This window comes from Rhinoderma darwinii, chromosome 2 (assembly GCF_050947455.1).
Source record: "Rhinoderma darwinii isolate aRhiDar2 chromosome 2, aRhiDar2.hap1, whole genome shotgun sequence".
NCBI classification, from domain to species: Eukaryota; Metazoa; Chordata; class Amphibia; order Anura; family Rhinodermatidae; genus Rhinoderma; species Rhinoderma darwinii.
Window position 1 is genome coordinate 197303771 of NC_134688.1, and position 22789 is coordinate 197326559.

The window sequence follows — 22789 nt, forward strand, 5'->3', positions numbered from 1 at the left end:
CTCCACACCTATACCCCCACCTATACCCCATCCTCTATACTAACTCGTAATACACAGTGTCCCAGCCTTTAGTAATGATCCCTTAGTGCTTGACCCAATAAAAGTGCCCCATCAGTAACCGTGCCCCCTTTGTGCCCCCTGTACATAGCGCCACACACATCACCACCTTTTAGATAGCGCCACAAAATCCCCCCTTGTAGGTAGCGCCACACAGCCCCCCCTTGTAAATAGCTCCACACAGGGCCCCCTTGTGAATACCACCACACTGCCGCCCCTTGTAAATAGCACCACACAGCCGCCCTTGTAAATAGCTCCACACTGCCCCCCCTTGTAAACAGCTCTACACTGCCCCCTTGTAAATAGCGCTGCACAGCTCCCCCTTGTAAATAGCTCCACACTGCCCCCTTGTAAATAGCTCCACACAGCCCCCTTGTAGATAGCTCCACACAGCCCACCTTGTAAATAGCACCACACTGCCCCCCTTGTAGATAGCTCCACATTGCCCCCCTTGTAAATAGCACCACACGGCCCCCCTTGTAAATAGCTCCACACTGCCCCCTTTTAAATAGCTCCACACTGCCCCCCCTTGTAATTATCTCCACACTGCCCCCTTGTAAATAGCTCCACACTGCCCCCTTGTAGATAGCTCCACACTGCCCCCCTAATTAACAGCTCCACACTGCCCCCCTTGTAGATAGCTCCACACAGCCCCCCTTGTAAATAGCTCCACACAGCCCCCCCTTGTAAATAGCTCCACACTGCCCCCTTGTAAATAGCTCCACACAGCCCCCTTGTAGATAGCTCCACACAGCCCACCTTGTAAATAGCACCACACTGCCCCCCTTGTAGATAGCTCCACACTGCCCCCCTTGCAAATAGCACCACACGGCCCCCCCTTGTAAATAGCTCCACACTGCCCCCCTTTTAAATAGCTCCACACTGCCCCCCCTTGTAATTATCTCCACACTGCCCCCTTGTAAATAGCTCCACACTGCCCCCTTGTAGATAGCTCCACACTGCCCCCCTAATTAACAGCTCCACACTGCCCCCCTTGTAGATAGCTCCACACAGCCCCCCCTTGTAAATAGCTCCACACAGCCCCCCCTTGTAAATAGCGCTGTACAGCTCCCCCTTGTAAATAGCTCCACACAGCAAACAGAGTGGAGAGCGGTAGTGGTAGCCTACCTCTACCACTCTCCGCTCTGTCTAACATGACTCACCGAGGAGTCCTCTTCTGGATGGGGTCGGTGACGGCTCTGGAGTGGACCAATCCAGTCAGCTGACCTGAGTCACCTGATCACATGTCGCTGACGTGAGGTCAGATGACTGGATTGGTCCACTCCAGGCACCGACCTTACTAGGCAGCATATTTTCAGAGTCCGCTGTCAAGCGGAATCTGAAAATATGCCAGGCCACGGCCTTTGCACTGTGCATGTACATTTTGGCGCATGTGCAGTGCAAAGTTCCGAGGGAATAAAGAAAAATCCCGGAGGGTGCTTTTTTATATCGGACGCTATGGACGGCAGAAAAAAACACCCATTTTTTGCGAACTGTCCGGAAATTTACGGACGGTTGGCAACCCTGGACACCAGCCCTGGGAGAAGTGACGCGTCGCTATGGGAGACATGGGGGAGTGAGTATGGACGATATTTTTACCCCCTCATCTGGAGTCCACAGCAGCAAATCCGGACGAACATAATCAAACACAATTTGGTGCGAACTATCGGCCAGAATTCCCTGCCGTATCTTGGTCAGATTTGCTACAGAATTTTCTGCAGCAAATCTGACCCATATGAACATACCCTTGAAGTCTTTAAAAAGTGCAAAGAAAAAAATTAGGTGTGATCAGTTGCAGACAAAGAAAAAAATCCTCCATCACTCATTGACCTTATGCAAACTGATTCATAAAAATGAATAGGATCTATTGACTGATACATCATATCTTGTATTTTTAAACAAAATATGTACTATCAAAGCCCCCTAACCCCAGGATCCCACACTCTGTCTGATGTCACTTTCACATGGGTTCAGGTAGCCAAGATCTGTCGGTAACTGGTGGTCACTGGTAATTTTTTTTCAAACAAAACATTGGAAGACAATTACCAGTGACCACCAGCACTGTTTTGTAAGGAGCCTGCCAAAAAAAAACAAACATTTCTCATCTTCCTTGACTACTGATAGCTTTAAAAAGATGTTTAACGCTTAACAGAATAATAAATGGGCGTAGGAGTGTAGATAAGATCATGCACATAGTGTATTCTTGTGTCCCTCACGGCCACACCAAGGATTAGCAATGAAATGTTATTAGTGTCAGATTAATCAGTGTCATGTGAACTATGAATTAACAGAGGTAATACCTGGCGATGATGCGGTATGATTATATATGTGATATAGAGTAATACAGCGTTTAATCCTTGGATTACTGATAAACATAGTCAACATTTAAAGGAACTGAAATACTAATAAAATCATTTTACAGGCTAAAATTCAACATATCAAATTATGTTCTAATTAAAGGGTTTTCTGGGTTTTAACAATTGTGGTATTTGGTCTTAAAATATTAAAATAAAAATGTTTCACTTTACTCAACAATTTCAAACTGTTTATGTGCCACCGGTCTGCTTGACCCCTACAAGATGACTTTTCGTCTAGTGTAACATTATTGTGGCAGGCACTGATCGGCTGCCACTGTCAGGTAATGTGTCATCACTATGGCTGTCATATTTTAGTATTACTTGCAGTTTTATACTTAATTAATTTTTTTCTATGCTTCCTACCATAGTGATGTTTCATCCTTCCTGATCATCCCCTTTACTATACTACATCATAAGTTATTGCTCTCATGTCAAACAATAGAGCTTACTATAACATCCAACACAGGTCTGAATGCCATTCTTCTCCTCTTCCTGCCTGAGTACTTTCACTGTGATAAATCGCGCCCTTTCCTCAGTAGAGGTCATGTTTTATTGGACCACAAAAAAAAAAAAAAAAAGACCCACAAATATGTATAAGCACATTTCTACACTACTACAACTACTCTGCCTGCATAAAATCCCACTTCCGAAATACTCACTGCTTACAAAACTTCCAGGTATGTGTGACAAGCAGTTTCAGCGCGCTCTGAAACTATAGTTCCCGTCATGCCCTTTTTTTCCTTTTGGGCCTATATACCTGCCCTACTCGCTGAGATGTAGCCGTATTTACCTTGACTTTTAACGCATTAAAAAAACAATGGCTAGATCTCTTATATTGACTTTTTTCAATGACTTTTCAATGGCTTTTGTTGTATGATATCACGCTGCAAGTTATCAACGTCAAGTTAAAGATGGCTACACCTGTACAGTGCCGCAAAATGCCAGCCGGCGATAGAGCTGAGGAAGAAGGGGGTGGCTTTCTTTCTCTGCATCGTCACAGTGCTAGCCTTCTAGCAGTCACATGATTTGATGATGCGCCGACACCATGGAAGAGGGAGACCGTGACATATGTGCTGACGCATCATCAAACCGAACGGGGCATTGGCACAATATTGGAACTAAATGTATATTAGTAAGTGTCCTTATTTTATGCATTTATAGCACTGAAATACAATTTCCTGGGCTGGATAACCCATTTAATGTTTTTGCACAACACTTAGGTTTTAAGAGCATCTTTAAAACGGCAGGTCTTGTGGGGTGTTCCCAATATGAAGTGGTTAGTACAGGGACTGATCCTATTTGGTCATGCCCCTCGACACTCTCTCAAATATAAAAGTGGAGCATAGAGACACCTATTCACACGATCAAGGATTATACAAGCACCAATATAACCAATAATACTGAAATGCAGTGACCATATAGTGGTCAGATACCAGTACTACACTGGCGGTCTGCTGAGTATTATCACGCTGCAGACTATACAGTGACCATATAGTGGTCATATACCAGTACTACACTGGTGGTCTGCAGAGTATTATCACGCTGCAGAATATACAGTGACCATATAGTGGTCAGATACCAGTACTACACTGGCGGTCTGCAGAGTATTATCACGCTGCAGACTATACAGTGACCATATAGTGGTCAGATACCAGTACTACACTGGCGGTCTGCAGAGTATTATCACGCTGCAGACTATACAGTGACCATATAGTGGTCAGATACCAGTTCTACACTGAGGCTCTGCAGAATATTATCACACTGCTGACCATACAAGTGAAAAGTATACTGATTAGACACAGTGACAGGCAGAATATATACCAACCCTATCACCTCTCCTGACAAGTTTGTTTTAGTAAATACTTGTATTAACCATGAAATAACAATTCTGGAATATCCCAACATTAATTCAGAACCCAGACCAAAGCCCTAAATAAATTCAGATCCCCAAATAAATTCAGACTCCGGGACAAACCCCAGAAATTAACTCATACCGCAGACCAGATACCAAAATTTATTCAGACCCCAAACCAGGCCCATAAATTAAGTCAGACCCCAGACCAGAGTCCAAAATAAATTAAGACTCAGGACCAAATCCCTAAATTTAGACCCCAGACCCCTATATACTTAACCTCCTCAGCTGGGAGTCCTCTTCAGCTTCAAGCACTGCCGAACACATGGTTTTAATTTCTGGTAGCAATAGGTTGTTTGATGTATTAAATAAATCTTGAGTGCTTGTTTTGTCCTGGATAGTTTTCTGGTTTATTTTTTTTTATTAAATAAATCTAATAGAAAGTGGCCAATTTAAAAAAAATTACAGTGGTCTGGGTGGGCGATTGTTCCTATTGTTTCCCCCCCCCCCCTGAAAGCAGGGGACCCCTTTGATGATCGGGGCCCAGAGCAATTGCCTAGTTTGTCCCCTCAATGCCGACCGTGCCCTGAATCTACAGCACAGTAATGATGATATTCGAGGACCGCTCATAAACCTGTTGCGTCTTGAACTGGAGTAATGTCTGTAGGACAGCTCTCGGCTGTGGTACATGTGCATTTTTATTTTAAGGGTAACATCTAATGTACATGTGTTCTTACGTATGTTGGCACACAATAATTGCTTAGTCACACCCCTGTCCCTCTTTTCAAATTTCCGAGACTTTTGGTGCCTGAAGTTAAAAATGGAGTAATATGTTAGTAAATATAACACACCAGGCATATTTTGTGGCATACATTCATCATTTCTATGTATGGTATTCTCCATAGTCTTTTTCTAAATGACAACATACAAGGTACAGTGGTTATTTTTAGTTATTTATACAGCACCAGCGTTTTATAATACAACCTTGAGTTTTATGGAGGCCAAACATTTACAGTATTATGTAATTACATGTCCATTATTTATACTTTGTTACATTTCAATAACCTGGTCTATAAATGATACAGGCATCTAAAGATTCCCGATGTTATGCATAAAATGAGGTTTTTACATCGGGGTACAGCCCGCCAGTTCCCCAACATCTCTGGTTGGGGAAAGTCGCACATTTTATACATTATCCGTTTACAACACATGACTTCTGCTGAAAAATTTGCTATTGTTTGTCATATCTTTGGTGTCACCTTAAAGAAAATATTAGGAAATTGCTTAAAGGTCTTTTCCGACTAATAACATTGAAGGACAAAGTGGATGTGGTTTATTTGCGAAAATATTGTGTTACAGCTGCATTGCAATTCATACAAATGTCATAAGGGATTGCTGCGTTTTAGGCCTTATACTCATGATCGAACTATGTGCATGGAGCCTGTATGGCAGCATACGTATTACAGACCGCTGGGCTCTCCATGTTCCGTCGTATAGAGCCTCAATAAGGCAGCGTATTCTTACCTAGAAACAAAGCTACTTGGGGAGAATATCTCCGTAATGCGGCATGCAATTTGTTTTCTTGGAGATTCCATATGAATCTGTGATAAAAACCTCTGTGATCAAGTCGGAGTCAAACTTAGCTTGGACCCAAAGATTTCTATGGCCGCGGTATTATAAATCTGTACAACACGGTCCTGTGCACGAAACCTTGTTCTAGAGGAAGCATTCGATTTCATCTATAGCCAAAAATAACGCTATAACTCTAAATAAATATTTTGGTATCCAATATTCTTAACACTTTTTTTTTGGGGTGCTTCTAATTTTCCAGCACTTCAAATAAGGGTAGTGTCTACATTTCTAGACAGAGACGTTTAGAGAGTGTTCCTTATATTCTAGCACCACAGAGTCTCTTCAAAGACAATATTGCGCCAAAGAAACAGCTATAGAATAAGCGCACCCTAAAACCTCATACACATGGCAAAGCCATGTGCCAAAGATACAGTACAGCAGCACATAAATGTTATTGGGCAAAAAAAAACACGTATAAATTAAAGCTCAACTTTTTACATATTACAGAATAGAGTAGTAGGTAATAAATCCATATTGCATCTCTGGCTGTGGGAATTTTCAAATACCCCTGCAATGCCAATAGCAACTGTTTACAGCAGTCTGTAGTCTGTAAGTGCAGTCTGTAAGGGGGCTGCAGACTTACTGGAAGTCATCGAAATGACAGATTCATCTCATGATGTTGATGGGATCACTTATGACAGCTATTCACTGCAGTGTTCTAAAAGTTTCTAATACTTTGACATTTCAGGAAAACTTTTATGACTATGGAAAAAATTGCTGCTTTTGTAGCTAGAGTATTCTAGTTCCTTCATACAGATCTGGTAACAGTAGCTGGATGTAGTCCCCGCTTCCTAATATATCCCCCATAGTGAAGACCCAGCTCCTGTACTGATGGCTGCTGCAGGTTGTATAACACATAACCGCGGGACAGAGCTCCATCAGGCAGGCGGGGTTGGGGCAGAGCTGCTGGGTTGTGCCAGTCTTGATGGGCGGGCACCGTGTTCAGCACCTGTTCTCACTATGAGACTCCTGGAGACAAGGCAGGAAGTCAGTGCGATCAGTTCTTGACTTACGCGGCCGGCACTGATTCCAATCGCGCTGCCAGGGATGATGCCAATGCCTGCGTGACCCTCCCATATACAGTGCACTGGGCACATCTGCGTGCTATTACTAGAGATAGAGTGGCACACCATGAACCAGCGCAGGTGCCTATCGTTGTGGTACTTTTTTCCCATCTGTCTCATCACATTTGCCCGGTTAACTAGTTCATCTCCTGGCTCTAACCCAGAGACCAGCACGCAGCATGGGATGATCCCGCCTGAGACTCGGCTGCCAGTCTTTACACTTGACTACCCCCATGTACAGGTGCCATTTGAGATCACTTTATGGATTCTGCTGGCTTCCCTGGCAAAAATCGGTGAGTAGACCCGATGTCTTCCCTTTACAGAACTCTTCTACACTTCACATTGTGACTGTCATTTATAAAGCCACTTTATATAGTAAGTACCCCTAAGCCAGCAGCTAGTGGGCATGTATGCCAGGCTATAACGTTCATATATTATTATGTAATTACTGTATAATAATACCTTATGGCATGTTTAATTTTAGACTAGTTACAAGGGTGACAGGTGCCACTGTGTCATATGCCATCCACCCTTTAGTGCTATTGTCCATGTGTAAAATATAAAGGAAATAAAAAGCAGTACTCACAATGCCTAGCAAAATGCCCACGGATGCTGTTTACACTGCATTACATATATTTCCTTTAGATAAAGTAATGATCAGTCTATTGCATAACTTGGAATTCCCTAATTTTATATTAATGTAAATAAAAATTTCCTAGCAAGAGAAATCTGCATTAGTTGTTCATGGTAGCCTGTATTCTGTATGTGATTGGTACAGTTTGTGGCAATGTATGAGCCCACTATGCACACCTGTGACTGCCCTCTGCTGACTGATTTGCAGGGCAAATGTGAGTTCTTGAATTCCCCGCAGTCCTGCAAGTTATTATCAGATTATAGGCACTTTAAAGAGATTCATTTTGTTGGTATGTTATATATGGGCATGGCAAGTTGTGCAGTTCTCTAACAAAAGGCACAAAACGGGCACCAAAGTGGAGCTTCCCTTTAATTAAATGGTCTCATTGCCTGTGAGCTGCAACCTCCACACAACTCTCTACCTCTGTCTCTATGGCACACCCTGTGCTAATTCAATTGAAGCTGCAATGACTGAGCACAGTGTATATCACATAATAGAACTGATAATGACACCTATCATGGGATTAAATCCACACCATTATTTTTAATGTGGTTTGTTAACTCATTACGCTTGGAAAACTTTAGGGTATGTTCACACGGCCTATTTACGGACGTAAATCGGGCGTTTTTGCCCCGAATTACGCCCGAAAATAGCGCCTCAATAGCGCTGACAAACATCTGCCCATTGAAAGCAATGGGCAGACGTTTGTCTGTTCACACGAGGCGTATATTTACGCGCCGCTGTCAAATGACGGCGCGTAACTAGACGCCCGCGTCAAAGAAGTGACCTGTCACTTCTTTGGCCGTAATTGGAGCCGCTATTCATTGACTCCAATGAATAGCAGCGCTAATTACGGCCGTAATTGACGCGGCGTTCAAGCGCCTGCACATGCCGGTACGGCTGAAATTACGGGGATGTTTTCAGGCTGAAACATCCCCGTAATTTCAGCCGTTACGGACCCCCGCCGTGTGAACATACCCTTAAGGGTATGTTCACACGCTGAGAGGCAGTTACGTGTGAAAAGACAGACTGTTAACAGCTGCCTCGTTTCACACGTAAAAGCTCCTCCTCGTAATTTACGAGGCGTCTGAGACGCTCGTAAACCTTGAGCCGTGCTTCATTGATTTCAATGAAGAACGGCTCAAATTACGTGGCAAAGAAGTGCCCTGCACTTCTTTGCCGAGGCAGTAAATTTACGGGTCGTCGTTTGACAGCTGTCAAACGACGACTCGTAAATAACAGGTCGTCTGCACAGTACGTCGGCAAACCCATTCAAATGAATGGGCAGATGTTTGCCGACGTATTGTAGCCATATTTTCAGACGTAAAACGAGGCATAATACGCCTCGTATACGTCTGAAATTTGGCCGTGTGAACATACCCTTAGGGTATGTTCACACGGCCAAATTTCAGACGTATACGAGGCGTATTATGCCTCGTTTTACGTCTGAAAATATGGCTACAATACGTCGGCAAACATCTGCCCATTCATTTGAATGGGTTTGCCGACGTACTGTGCAGACGACCTGTTATTTACGAGTCGTCGTTTGACAGCTGTCAAACGACGACCCGTAAATTTAGGGTATGTTCACACGGCGGGGGTCCGTAACGGCTGAAATTACGGGGATGTTTCAGCCTGAAAACATCCCCGTAATTTCAGCCGTACCGGCATGTGCAGGCGCTTGAACGCCGCGTCAATTACGGCCGTAATTAGCGCTGCTATTCATTGGAGTCAATGAATAGCGGCTCCAATTACGGCCAAAGAAGTGACAGGTCACTTCTTTGACGCGGGCGTCTAGTTACGCGCCGTCATTTGACAGCGGCGCGTAAATATACGCCTCGTGTGAACAGACAAACGTCTGCCCATTGCTTTCAATGGGCAGATGTTTGTCAGCGCTATTGAGGCGCTATTTTCAGGCGTAATTCGGGGCAAAAACGCCCGATTTACGTCCGTAAATAGGCCGTGTGAACATACCCTTACTGCCTCGGCAAAGAAGTGCAGGGCACTTCTTTGCCACGTAATTTGAGCCGTTCTTCATTGAAATCAATGAAGCACGGCTCAAGGTTTACGAGCGTCTCAGACGCCTCGTAAATTACGAGGAGGAGCTTTTACGTGTGAAACGAGGCAGCTGTTAACAGTCTGTCTTTTCACACGTAACTGCCTCTCAGCGTGTGAACATACCCTTAAAGTAAAATCATCATCATGTCTTTCCATTACTGCGATAAGGAAAACATAACCATTTTCCTATAATAGAAACAATTTTCTGATGGACATGGGATACACGTGTTTGTATGAAGCGTCATAACCATTGCATGTTAATATGGATCAATTTTGGAAACTTTTTTTTTATTTATATGAAGCTCATACACATGGCTGTATTACGGCTCCGTACAACCTCAGAATTGTATGACATCATAATAAAACTGTATGACTCCGATTTCATACAGAATCCAGCAAAAAAACAATTGTTGAATTCTCCATCAGATGCCATATAACCTCAATAATACGGTGCAGTATGGAGGAACAAAACAGTGTCATTCAGTTGTGTGCATAATGCCTTATAGCAATAATGATTAATGATAGGAATAATGACTAACTAGACGGGAAGACTATAAGTCTAAGGGTATGTTCACACGTACACGTCCGATACGTCTGAAATTACGGAGATGTTTTCAGGAGAAAACAGCTCCGGAGTTTCAGACGTAATGGCATGTGCAGGCGTTTTTCGCAGCGTCTATTACGGACGTAATTGGAGCTGTTTTTCTATGGAGTCAATGGAAAACGGCTCCAATTACGTCCCAAGAAGTGACATGCACCGTCGGCAAAGTACTTCGTAAAACCCATTCAAATGAATGAGCAGATGTTGCCGGCGCATTGGAGCCGTATTTTCGGACGTAATTCGAGGTTAAAATGCCCGAATTACGTCCGTACATAGGGTGTGTGAACCCAGCCTAACATCTAAATGCTGATTGGATAGCCCAAATTATCTCAAACGATATAGGGGCAATTTATTACGACTGGCATTTCTTACGTCTGTCTAAATAGTCATAAAAGTTGAATGCCTCTTAATAAATGTGTCACATCTTTTGGCCGGGCAATGCACCGCAAATGTGGCACAAGGACCGCAGTCATGTGCCATCCATTCCTATCGATCGGCCATAAAATAAAAACACACATACCTCACCGATCCTCTTTTCCCCCCCTGGTCCCCTCATCATTACAGCGCAGCTCATACAAGGTCCTGATGCCAGGCAGCGTCAGGGCCTTAAATGCGAGGCAGCACTTCAATCAGTGCTGTGTCGCATATAACATCCTGCGCTGGAGTGATGAGGGAGCCGAAGGGGAGAGGAAGAGCGGTTAGGTGAGTAAAGTTTTTTTTAACTATCCAATGGGGGAAAGGCGGGGGAGTAGTTTGATCAAGAGGGACAGGGTACGAAGTCCAGCATGGGCCTCTACCTTCCTCGAGTGAAATTTACGCCAACTAGGAGCTGGCGTAGATTTCCACAAAAATTTATGCCAGTTTTCTGGCATAAATTATAACAAATTTCTTGGGCTGTTGTTTCAAAAAGCCACACCCCCTTTCCACCTAGTGGCGAGGGTGGCGCAAATGGGCCCTACAGAGTCTTTTCTACGTACAAAGGTTGATACATTAGCCCTTATATGTCTATGACCACGTCTCAGAACATCTTTTTAATTCACTAAATAATCACATTTGAAATAATTTCTCCATAATATCCTTATCCTTGTCTATAAGATATGCACCTATGATATGTCTTTTAGGAAAGTAAAATCTCGGGACAATACCATGCCATTTAGTTTAGTTCTGTTGACAGATTATTAGAAATGAATAATTGATATGAATCTTTTTTAGAAGCTGAGCTGCAACAATATTGAATAAAAAAAGAAATCCCTAATTGCAATATTTTGGCAATTAAACTAAACACAATTAGACAACTGTTCTTCAGAAGAGACGTTTGGATCATGAATAAATAGCACAATTCTTTGTATCCCATGAATCTATTTATATGTGGTTGGCCACAACTAAGGCTGGTGCTGTCAGAGGACAAAGAATTGTGGTATTTACAATGCAGGAGAACAGGAAGAATTTGATGGTAATGAGTGGATCTTCTGTTACTATACAGTATATATAGATGACATTGCATATTCTTCAGTACACTTTGAAGAAAACTACACTTCACATATTGAACAAATATTACGTAGATAAATACATGCAGTAGGTCATATTGTTTTTTTATTGTGACACAACCGAACCTAGTAACTGAGCAACTCAGATGAAGAGGTCTTTTATACTGGGGCACACAAGTGGGTTCTTTATTGCATTGACGTATCTGTAGTAGCAGCGAAGGTTTCCTTCAGTGAACCTTCCATTTGTAATTAGGAAATTGCATATGAATCAATTACATAATATATTTATATTACTCAGGGGTTTTGTCTGGTTTTTAACAAATGAATGTTATTTTTTTGTATAATTAAAGGTTACACAATTTTCCAATATACTTTCTGTATTAATTCCTCGCGGTTTTCAAGATCTCTGCTTGTTGTTATTCAGTGGGAACATTCATTGTCCATTTCTGTGTGTTCATCACATGACCATGGACAGAATTGTATCCACTGGAAATGAACAGTGAAGGGTTCCTACGTCATAACAACAACAAGAAGAGATCTGGTAAACAGTGAGGATTTAATACAGAAAGTGTATGGGAAAATGTTATAACTTTTAATTATACAAAAAATAATATTAACGTGCTGAAATGGACAAACCCTTTAAAGTTAATTTATCAGATCTCTTGTGCTATGCTTACTTATCTCAGAGCAGCATCTGTTAAAAGGGGATGCCGTGAGCCTGTAAGTCCTACCAATACTAAATGATATGAGCACGTTTATGTAGGTGCTGTCAAGTTATCAATAAGACATGTGGACAAGGGAATCCAGATGTATCAGACAGGCTATGTAAGTCCATACAAGCATTAAAACTGCTTTATACACTAAAATACACCCTCAAAAAAGATAAAAATATATAGCCCCCCTACCAGAGAGATCCTATTTAAGTGCGTTCTTTATAAATGGGTAAGAGATTTAGGTAATAGACTAGAGCAGTTGCCTGCGACATCAACAAAGTACATGTGCAATTTACAGCAGCCTGCATTCTGTGAACAAAAATAGCAGAGGAGCAGTCACACCATGCAGGTAGCTATCATGTTTTCTCATGTTTAGTCTGCATTGATAGAATACACATGCTGTAAACCGCACCTTCAGGGCTTATGCGTGTTATGGAGGTATCCTACCCTAGTGTTTTTGGGAGACTATCTCAGTAAAATGGGATACAATGGAACATGGACTATTTATTTTTGTCTGTCGGATTCATACAGAATAAAACCCCTCCATACTGTGTTGACCCCTTGATAAAGCTACTTGCGAAACGCGCGTCGGGGCGCTACCTCACCTTCTGGGTCACGTAACCACGCCATTTAGCATGGGTAAGTGTACCACCAAGGTCTTGTTGGGTTTTATATACCTACCGTACCTGTCACTTTAACTACTCTTAAACTCTCACTATGAGTTTTTCACTCTCTCTCTCTCTCTTCTCACATGTACCTACTTGAGTGAATACATCTCTAATCCGGATATAAAAACCATGTGATTTCCCATGCTATATATGCTATATATACTTTTTGTAAATGTTTTTTGACAATGTGCATGTAAACGTTGATCCAGATATAGACTTGTTTTTTAGATTCTCTATTTTGTTTACAATAAAGAAATGTTCTATTTTTGTTAAAATTGATCGTAATGGACTCCTTTTTTCTCTAGTTTATATATATCATCGTTAGAGTCCTTATCTCTAGCAATCTATGTAGGTGGTTGAGACCTTTATTTCCCACCAAAATACTTATGGAGACTTTCTGTATCTAATTACTGTGTGCCTTGGTATAAGACCAGAAGTAAATGGAGTTACAGTATGGCCTCATAGTCTTCTATGGATGCTAATTACAACTCAGAGCCGTAATAAGACCATGTACACACTAGAAGAGTATTTGTTTACATACTAGGAGGGTATCCATGGAAATTTGATCTTCTTGCTGTTGCTCTCCCCTATTGCTCAAATAATTCCTTTTTGTGAAGTGTAGATATAGATACAGATGTATATTAGATGAATGCTGATAATGCTAAAGGTGAACCTACACTGTTAAGGGCAACTCCAGCCAACCTGAAAATTCAGATAAGACTGGAGTTGAAGCAGAGTAAACATTTGGACATCCTACCGTATGGTAAAGCTTGGAAGGGAATTGTTTCTTGATGTTTGGGACTATACCTTTATTATTGGAATCACTTACTTTATGAGCTGTGGGGAAATCACATTGTGCACTGTTGAACTACATACCCGTCAGCAGAATGTAAGCTATATCCTTTTTTCCTGTATGGCACAGAAAGCTGCTGCAAATGTTCCAGTCATTTTAAAATATCTGCATGTGGGCTCAAAATGTAAAGATAACAAGCCGTGCAATATATTTACTTCACTGACTCCCACATCACCAGCCTCTTGTGCCCCCCCCACGCCTGTTGTCCGCCATGCATGTGATGTCCATTGTGACTTGTCAGGTGACCGCCATGGCCACTTGCTGGCCGTAAAGGTGACCCCCACTATGCATGAAACCTTTTTTTTTTGTCACAATAGACATCATGGAGGATAACCTCTTTAATGCAGTGTGTCTGCTGGTGGCTAACACGGATCCCCCATGGCTTTTATCATGGATTATTGGACTTCTCTCACTCATGAAGGCAGTAATTTTAGTAGAAGAATATTAGAAATTTGCTCTGCATGCAATTCCTTAATATTTAAGCATAGGTGAACCTATCTACTAAGGACAGAATACCCCACCAAAGACATACAGGAGCATTGACCACTTATCCAGGACCCTCACTCTTGGGAGATGCTTTAGCTGTCCATGTGACTGCACTATCTCTTTAATGGACATTGCTATAATTACTTTGATACAATCTTAGTTGCCAAATGTGTTATAGCATTTAGGAAAGTGATAATGTATCTAAGAAAACAATGTGCTGTCGTCTTCCGTAGTTTTTATACTGGTGGATCACCTAATTAAATAAGTAGTAACCTTCTTATATGATATAGATTACTGGTTTTCAGATGACTTAGTTCCTTTGTAATGACAGGTTAAAGAGGGAACATTTCTTCCCTGTTATGCATTAGCACGTTCTGTTTTACATCCGGTGCATTTACTCGTGTCCCAGGCATGGTGGTCAGAGCTAAGTGGGTACAAAGGTTAATAATCATTATTGCCAATTCAGTTTCCATATTCAAAAGGGAAAGGTTGCATTACTGAATTAATTGTTGACTTGTAGGTAGATTTTGATTTAGTTCATCCAGTCAGTTCAGTAGGGCTGGTATCATGAGTCTACAAGAGCCAGCACACCTCAATGATGCCTAGAAAAATCCAATTATTACTTCTTAACAGCTGAACGACGAGCGACGGATATATCCGTCACAAGCAGGTGCTAGTTTCTGCATAGAGACAGATATATCCGTCGCTCTGATCTGATGGGTACTGCCACTGCACCCACGAGATCAGCCGCAGGAGCACGGCTGTTACACACAGCCTAGCTCCTGCCCCAACTGCCGGAATCAAAGCGATCTCCGATTCTGGCATTTTAACTCATTAGATGCTGCTGTCAATAGCGACAGCGCATCGAATGTGTTTGACAGAGGGAAGGAGCTCATTCTGTCATCCCATCGGTTTCCATGGCAGCTGGGGGCCTAACAAAGGCCCCCAGGTCTGCCTTCAGCAACTGCCTATTGCCAGAGGCATGGCCTGATATACTGCCTGTCAGTTTTAGGGTATGTTCACACACTTACTAAAAAACGTCTAAAAATATGGAGCTGTTTTCAAAGGAAAACAGCTCCTGATTTTCAGATGTTTTTTATTCAAAGTCGCGTTTTTTGCAGTGTTTTTTACGGCCGTTTTTGGAGCTGTTTTTCTATAGAGTCAATGAAAAACGGCTCTAAAAACGGCTCAAGAAGTGGCATGCACTTGTTTTTTGCAGGCGTTTTTTTACGCGGCCATTTTTAAAAACGGCCGTGTAAAAAACGGCCCGTCGTAACAGAACGCCGTTTTTCCCATTGAAATCAATGGGCAGATGTTTGTAGGCGTTCAGCCCCCGTATTTTCAGCCGTTTTTCGGGATGTTTACGGCCCAAAAAATGGCCGAAAATAGGCCGTGTGAACATACCCTTACACTGACAGGCAATAATGCTTTGGTATACTAATTACACCAAAGCATTATATAAGCGATCAGAAGATCGCAAAGTGAAGTACCATAGTGGGACAAAAATAAAAATTTCAATAGTTAAATAAAGTTAATGAAAAAAAAAAATGAAAAAAAACATTACAGTAAAATTTAATTAAAAACACTTTTTTCCCCAAAAAGTGGTTTTATTTAATAGAAGTGTAAAATAAAATAACACATACACATATAAGGTATCGCCGCGATCGTAACAACTCAAACAGTAACTTTAACACATTAATTAGACCACCGGGTGAACGGCGTCCAAAAAAAAAGCAAAAAACAACGGCGAAATTCCTTTTTTTCTCCCATTCCCCTCGTAAAAAATAAAATAAAAGTTAATCAACAAGTTCCATGTATCCCAAAATGATACCAATGAAAACGACACCTTGTCCCGCAAAAAACAAGCCCACATATGGCTTCATCGACGTAAAAATAAAAAAGGTACGGCTCTTGGAATGCGGCGATGCAAAAACAAGTAGTTTTTTTTAAAAAAGGGTTTTTAATTTGCAGACGTATGAAAACACATAAAACCTACATATTTGGTATCCCCATAATCGTGCTGACTGATAGAATAAAGGTAACATGTTATTTATGCTGCATAGTAAGCGGCGTAAATTTATAACGTGAAAATAAATGCTGGAATAGCTGCTTATATTCAATTCTTTCCTAAAATAAAGTTAATAAAAGTTCATCAATATATTATATGCAACCAAAAATGCACTAAAAAGTGGTGCAATTGAAAAATACAACTGTCCTGCAAAAAAAAGCTCTTATACGGCTATGTAGACGGAATATTATTTTTTTTACGACTTTTAGAATTATTGATCATTAACGCGCAAAAAAGCCTGGTCATTAAGGGGTTTTGAAGGGGTTGTCCCATAAAGACACACCCTTTGGTTCAATAGCACCCCCCTCACTAAGAGGGTCTGGCTGCAGGAATCACAGACGATAGCTGTTATAACCGGGGGAAGCTGCCAGCACCTACAGATTTCCCTGCAGGATTGATGTAGTATTATATGGGATGCATTGAATTTAGTGGGCGACCATGGTCATGTAGAGTCCTCCAGAGTGAGAGGCGCTTATTCAGAGGCTCACTGCTCTAGGTCTTTTTTTTTTTTGCTTCATTTAGTGGCACTTTTGTTCCATGGACCTCGATAGACTTTTTTTTTTTATGGTGTATTTAATGGTGATTTTTTTCAGAAAAATTTGGGTGTTGCAAAGAAGAATCTTTGCATCACGTGATCTTTGAATCACATCATTTGCTATTTATAAAGCTATACCTAAAAAAAAAACGCAGGTAGTTAAGCAAACTGTTAGCACAAAACTCCACCAAAAATGTCATAAAGACTCATGTACCTTTTTACAAAAACAAATTATATTGCTTTTTTAAACCAGTACAAACGCCACACCAAAAGTGTGTGTATGAAGGAGGCTTTATAGAAATTGTTACTATTTGTGACTTTAAACTAATAAAAGCCCAATTTGAACCTGGTATAAATTCTGTTCAGTTTTAAAGGCCAAGCTTTAAAAGTCTGAGCTTAGGTTCTGTCATTCTGCTGCATCTATCCTGTATGGAGAGAGATTCAAGCTTGATCAAATCAGAGTCTATATACTTCAGACTGATTTGTAACATTTATTCAACTCTAAAGACTCCTTGTAGCTGGCTAGAAATACCGTTATTCAGTTGTGGAGCCAGATATCGATATTTTGAAGTTTATTATATGGCCTCTCCTACTAGGGAAAATCTGGGGAAGGAAATGTATAAGTCCCTCCTTTAGGGCAGGCTCAGACGTGGCGGAATTGCTGTTGAATTCCGCTGCGGACAGTCCGCAGTTGAATTCTCCAGCGGCCGTTTTTTACAGTTGTTTGTATACATTTTCAGGCAAGTTAGTTCAGACGTTGCGGAAAACTCAGCTGCGGACCATAGGCTGCGGTGCAGAATTTTCAGTCCGCAGCATGCACTGACTGTTGCGGAGAAGAAGCGGAATTTCACTGCGTATTTCAGTCTTTGCAATACAAAAACTGAAATCTGTGGCAAGTTCGCTGTGTTTTCTGCAACGTCTGAATTACCTGTCAAATATGCAAATGTCGGTGCAGATTCGTTGCGTTATTGCCCCAAATCTGCACCAACATTTGCAGCGGAAAAATTCTGCCACGTCTGAACGTGCCCTTATACTGCACAGTGGCTCGTTGGTTAGTACTAGTGCCTTGCAGTACTGGGGTCCTCGATTCAAATTCAACCAAGGACAACATCTGTATTGAGTTTGTATGTTCTCCCCGTGTATTTGACTGGTTTCCTCCCCCACCCCAAAAAACATACCGATAGAGAACTTAGATTGTGAGCCCCAATGGGTACAGTAAATGAGGACCTCTGTACAGCACTGTGGAATATGTTGGTGCTATATAAGTAACATAAATAAATATACTCCCTCTTTCTTTTGGATCTACTTCTGGCTTTGCTCCAAAAACGGCATTAAAAAACTGCATGTGTGATTCCCTGAGATAAAATATTAGCATATAGATGAATAAATATGTGGTTATAGTGTGAGACTTCTGTGGAACAAAAGTTGCAGATGATTACAACCTGGTTTCTTCCTGAAGTGACATCATTCATTTTTCTGTAAACAAACTCAATGGAGCAAAAATGAATGTACAATGTCACAGAGCAGGAAATACTACTTATGTGATCGCAGTTATAATTTACTTATGTCATATTTCAGAGATGGAGGACATTGTCTCCTAGTATAGTCAATAGAATACATACCTCATTTATAAATGTCTATGTTCCTTCATTGAAGAAAGCACAGAGGCCATTGTCATGGCTGCACATTGTGACAACCTCTTTGCTCTCTCGATTGATAAATTGTTCATATTGGTCCTGTTTTAGCAGTACATGATTTTTACTATATGCTTTTCCTTTCTTATCTAGGCTTCCATCTTTACCACCGGTTGCCCACCATAGTACCAGAGAGCTGCCTACTTATCTTGGTCGGACTTCTTCTTGGTGGAATCATATTTGCTGTCAATGAAAAGTCTCCACCTGCAATGAAAACCGATGTCTTTTTCCTGTATCTTCTACCTCCAATTGTTCTAGATGCGGGTTACTTCCTCCCCACGCGCCCCTTCTTTGACAATGTGGGCACAATATTCTGGTATGCCGTGGTGGGAACTCTGTGGAACACCTTTGGGATTGGAATATCTTTGTTTGGAATTTGTCAGGTTGAAGCTTTCGGGCTATTAAACATCTCTTTGCTGCAATGCCTACTTTTTGGCAGCCTTATTTCAGCTGTGGACCCAGTGGCCGTTCTAGCGGTTTTTGAAAATATCCATGTTAATGAACAATTATACGTTTTAGTATTTGGGGAATCCTTGCTGAATGATGCAGTTACAGTGGTGAGTATGTGAGATGCACTTCTTATAAGTAAATATTATTATTATTATTATTATTATTTATGATGATGACTATTTTTGTTATTTCTATTATTATAATTATTCATAGTAGTAATATTGGTAACAGTAATCGTAGTATTTGTAATTGTATTTTCATTGGTTGCCAGTCCAAAGCTTACAGAACTTATCAAAAGCATATAGCAGGGAAAATATTCAACTAACTGAGGACAAATCTGAGAGAGAACGACAGGAATACTTTATTTGGATTTCTTAACTTTTTAATGATGTATCCAACCATTTAGAAAAAAATATAATATCCTACATTACTAGGTTTAATTTACTATGGAGATAAAGCAGTAGATCTTTGTAATGCAATCTCCCCCTGTAAGCCCGTCGGCGCCCCTGCGTCGAAATTGCTGGGTTCCTAATGGTTGCCATGGCAGCCGGAGGCCAAGCTATGGCTCCAAGTTCTGCCATGTACGAGAAACTATTAAGCCCTGTAACACAGATGTATTACAGTGTGCGATCAAATGATTAAAGAGCCAAGTCCCCTAGTGGGGTTAAAAAATAAAATAAAAAAAAAAGTAAAATGAAATATAGAAAAAAATAATAATAATTTGGAATTAAAAAATGTCAAAAAATAAAAAACCTGCACGACAAAATAATCACGTTATTTATCCCGCAGGGTGAATGTCATAAAAATACAAACACTGAAAGCAGTTTTTTGTTTTTCCTGCCTTCCAAAAAAAAAAAAATGTAATCCAAAAATTGTATATACCAGAAAATGGTACCAATTAAAAGTACGGGCCCTCAAAGGTGGCAAATTTTATGAGTCTTGGAATACAGTAACACAAAAACAAATTGTTTAAAAAAAACAACCTGTCTTTATTGTGCAAAATGTAACCTATTAAAAAACCAAGAGTGCTGAATAGCCACAATATGTTATATAGTGATGGCAAACAGTGAGCTGTTTTAGAAATATATAATATTGGTAGGAAATAGTGTAAATCGCAGTATTCCTGCTACAAATTGTTAGGCGTATTGGCTACTTGGCTACCCAGTTTTGTTCAGCCCTGTTTTAAGGCCCTCTTGTTTTACTTAACCTTTAAGAAGCACTCCGGTGTATTTTTTTCCCCTGTCCCCTGTGTGGGGACATGTAGTGTAATATTGTTTATAAGCTTATCTGGTGCTGTAATTCACGGGTAGCAGCTCCGTTCCGGGCCGCCGCTGGGTAACGTGATCTTCACTCTGCCTCTTTGAATTCAATAGCGTCTCTTGTAAAAATCAGAGGTCAGTTTCCCAATGCAAGTCTGTGAGACTCACATCGGGGCTCTCATAGACCTGTATTGAGAGACTGACTTCCGATCCCTATAGAAGATGCTGTAGGATTCAGAGAGCCACAGTGAAGATCAGGTTACCCAGTGGCGGCCCGGAATGGTGCGGCTACACATGAAATACAGTACTAGGTAAGTTGATACACAACATTGCATTACATGTCACCACATATTAAAATAGGGAGGCAGAAAATAAAACCACACCAGAGTGCTTTCTTAATGAAGCGTAAAAAAAAAGGAAAACTGCCAAATGTAAAAAAATGTATAAAAATAAATAAGGACAACACCTTTTTACTGCTGCTTCCTAGAAAATACCTGTGTATAGTACACATTTCTTTCACTGTATTGGAAAGATATGTTTAATCAACACAACCTAAGTAATAATATGAACTTCATGAACCTGAGTCTTTTTTGATCCCTCCACCCGCCATCACTCACTCAGTTATTGATGTATATACTGTATAATATACAGTTGCAAAAAAAGGTAAGTGAATCCTTTGGAATTACCTGGATTTGTGCATTGATTATTAATAAAATGTGGTCTGATTGTTTTCTATAATTCACAAAACACAATCTAACTAATAACACACAAACAGTTGTAATGTTTGTGTCTTTTATTGAGCACATTGAGCGAACATTCGCAGTGCAGGGAGAAAAAGTAAGTGAACCTCTGTGTTACTGACTTTTTCAAGTGCTAATTGTCAAAATTTTCACTTTTAATTGAGGCGATGAGATTGGAAGTGTGGATTTCATAAGTGCTTTTCCCATTAAATAAGGGTACACAAAAACTGGCTACTAACAAATCTGTTGTTCTCAATAAATATTTGTTAGTGTGAACCATGCCTCGAGGTAAACAACTTCAGGAGACCTCAGAAGATATGTTATAGATATGCATGAAGCTGGAAAAGGCTACAAAGCCAAAGACCTGGGTGTACATCAATCGATGATTAAACAAATTAGGGGGGAAATCCTTAAGACTGGCATTTCATACGCCAGTCTAATATAAGGAAAGTTGGTGTAACATGCGAGACATTCATTAAGAGGCGAACGCAATTGTGCCGCAACGATCGCGTCTGTGCGCCATCAAGTCCCCCCTTCCCATCGGGCATAAGATAAAAAAAGAAGTCTACTCACCACTACTCTTTACTTCTCCCCACCGGGTTTCCTCAGGTTCCCCCAACTTGCTACTGCTTACAAGCTCCTGATGCTGAGCAGTGACAGGGCCTTATATGCAACACAGCACTCAACGTCATAAGTGCTGCATCACAAACAATGTTCTGACTCTGCCTGGCATCAGGACCTTGTATTACCCACAGTATACTGAAGGGACCCGGAGAGAAAAAGAGGAGCGGTGAGGTGAGCATACTTATTTTTTTTTATTCAATGGGTGGTGGGGTAGTCTGATGGGGGGGGTAGTCCAATCTGGAGGGGCAAGGTATGGGGCCCATTACGGGCCCATTACGGGCCTCTACTTTGATGTGCCCCTCAGAGTGAAATCTACACCAGCTAGGAGCTGGCGTAGATTTCCTCTATCGTTTACGCCAGTTTTCTATCTTAATTTATAATACATTTTTCGGGCTGCTGTGTCCATGCCTTCTTTTGGGAAACAATGCCCCCCTTTGAGAAAAGTGGCGGGGGTGACGTAAAAAAAAATTCAGGACTGCTGCTACTCTTCTTAGGAGTGGGCATCCAGTTAATATCACTCCAAGAGCACAATGGGCAATCCTGAAAGTGGTGAGAAAGAACCCAAAGCTAACAGAATAATATCGTCTGAAGACTTAAACTGCAAAATGTCTGTTTATGTGTTAGAAAAACACTGTACAAGAATAGTGTTCATGGAAGGACACCACAAAGTAAGGTGCTGCTGTCATTACACCCGGCCCCCCCCCCCCGCCCCTCAGGACAGTGATAGCAATTAACAGGTAGCTGTGTATGCGTCAATTTGCTGCATACACTTCACTTAGGAGTTTATTTGACTCTGGAATGATATGACTGAAACGAGAAAATCTTGCTTTGCTGCCTTCTGATCCAGAAGGTTCCACATGGTCGCTAACAGTCTCATAAGGTGAAACTTCTGTTCTATTTTGATGTTCATTGTATAGATAACTTTCTTGTGTTTTATTGACAATATTTTTTAACATT

General features: G+C 41.1%; 1 protein-coding gene across 3 annotated transcripts in view; it reads left to right on the forward strand.

The window, feature by feature from the left end:
* LOC142742688 (sodium/hydrogen exchanger 2-like) overlaps positions 1–22789 on the forward strand; it is a 123107-nt gene that overhangs the window by 13025 nt on the left and 87293 nt on the right. The window contains exons 1-3 of one of the 3 annotated variants that reach the window (XM_075852702.1): positions 10083–10129; positions 12987–13094; positions 18853–19316. In XM_075852702.1, the coding sequence (XP_075708817.1) occupies positions 13091–13094; positions 18853–19316 (468 nt within the window). In that variant the 5' untranslated portion in view covers positions 10083–10129; positions 12987–13090. Of the gene's footprint in view, positions 1–6773; positions 7256–10082; positions 10130–12986; positions 13095–18852; positions 19317–22789 lie in introns of those variants that run through there. The other 2 variants (XM_075852701.1, XM_075852703.1) reach the window with 2 other exon arrangements.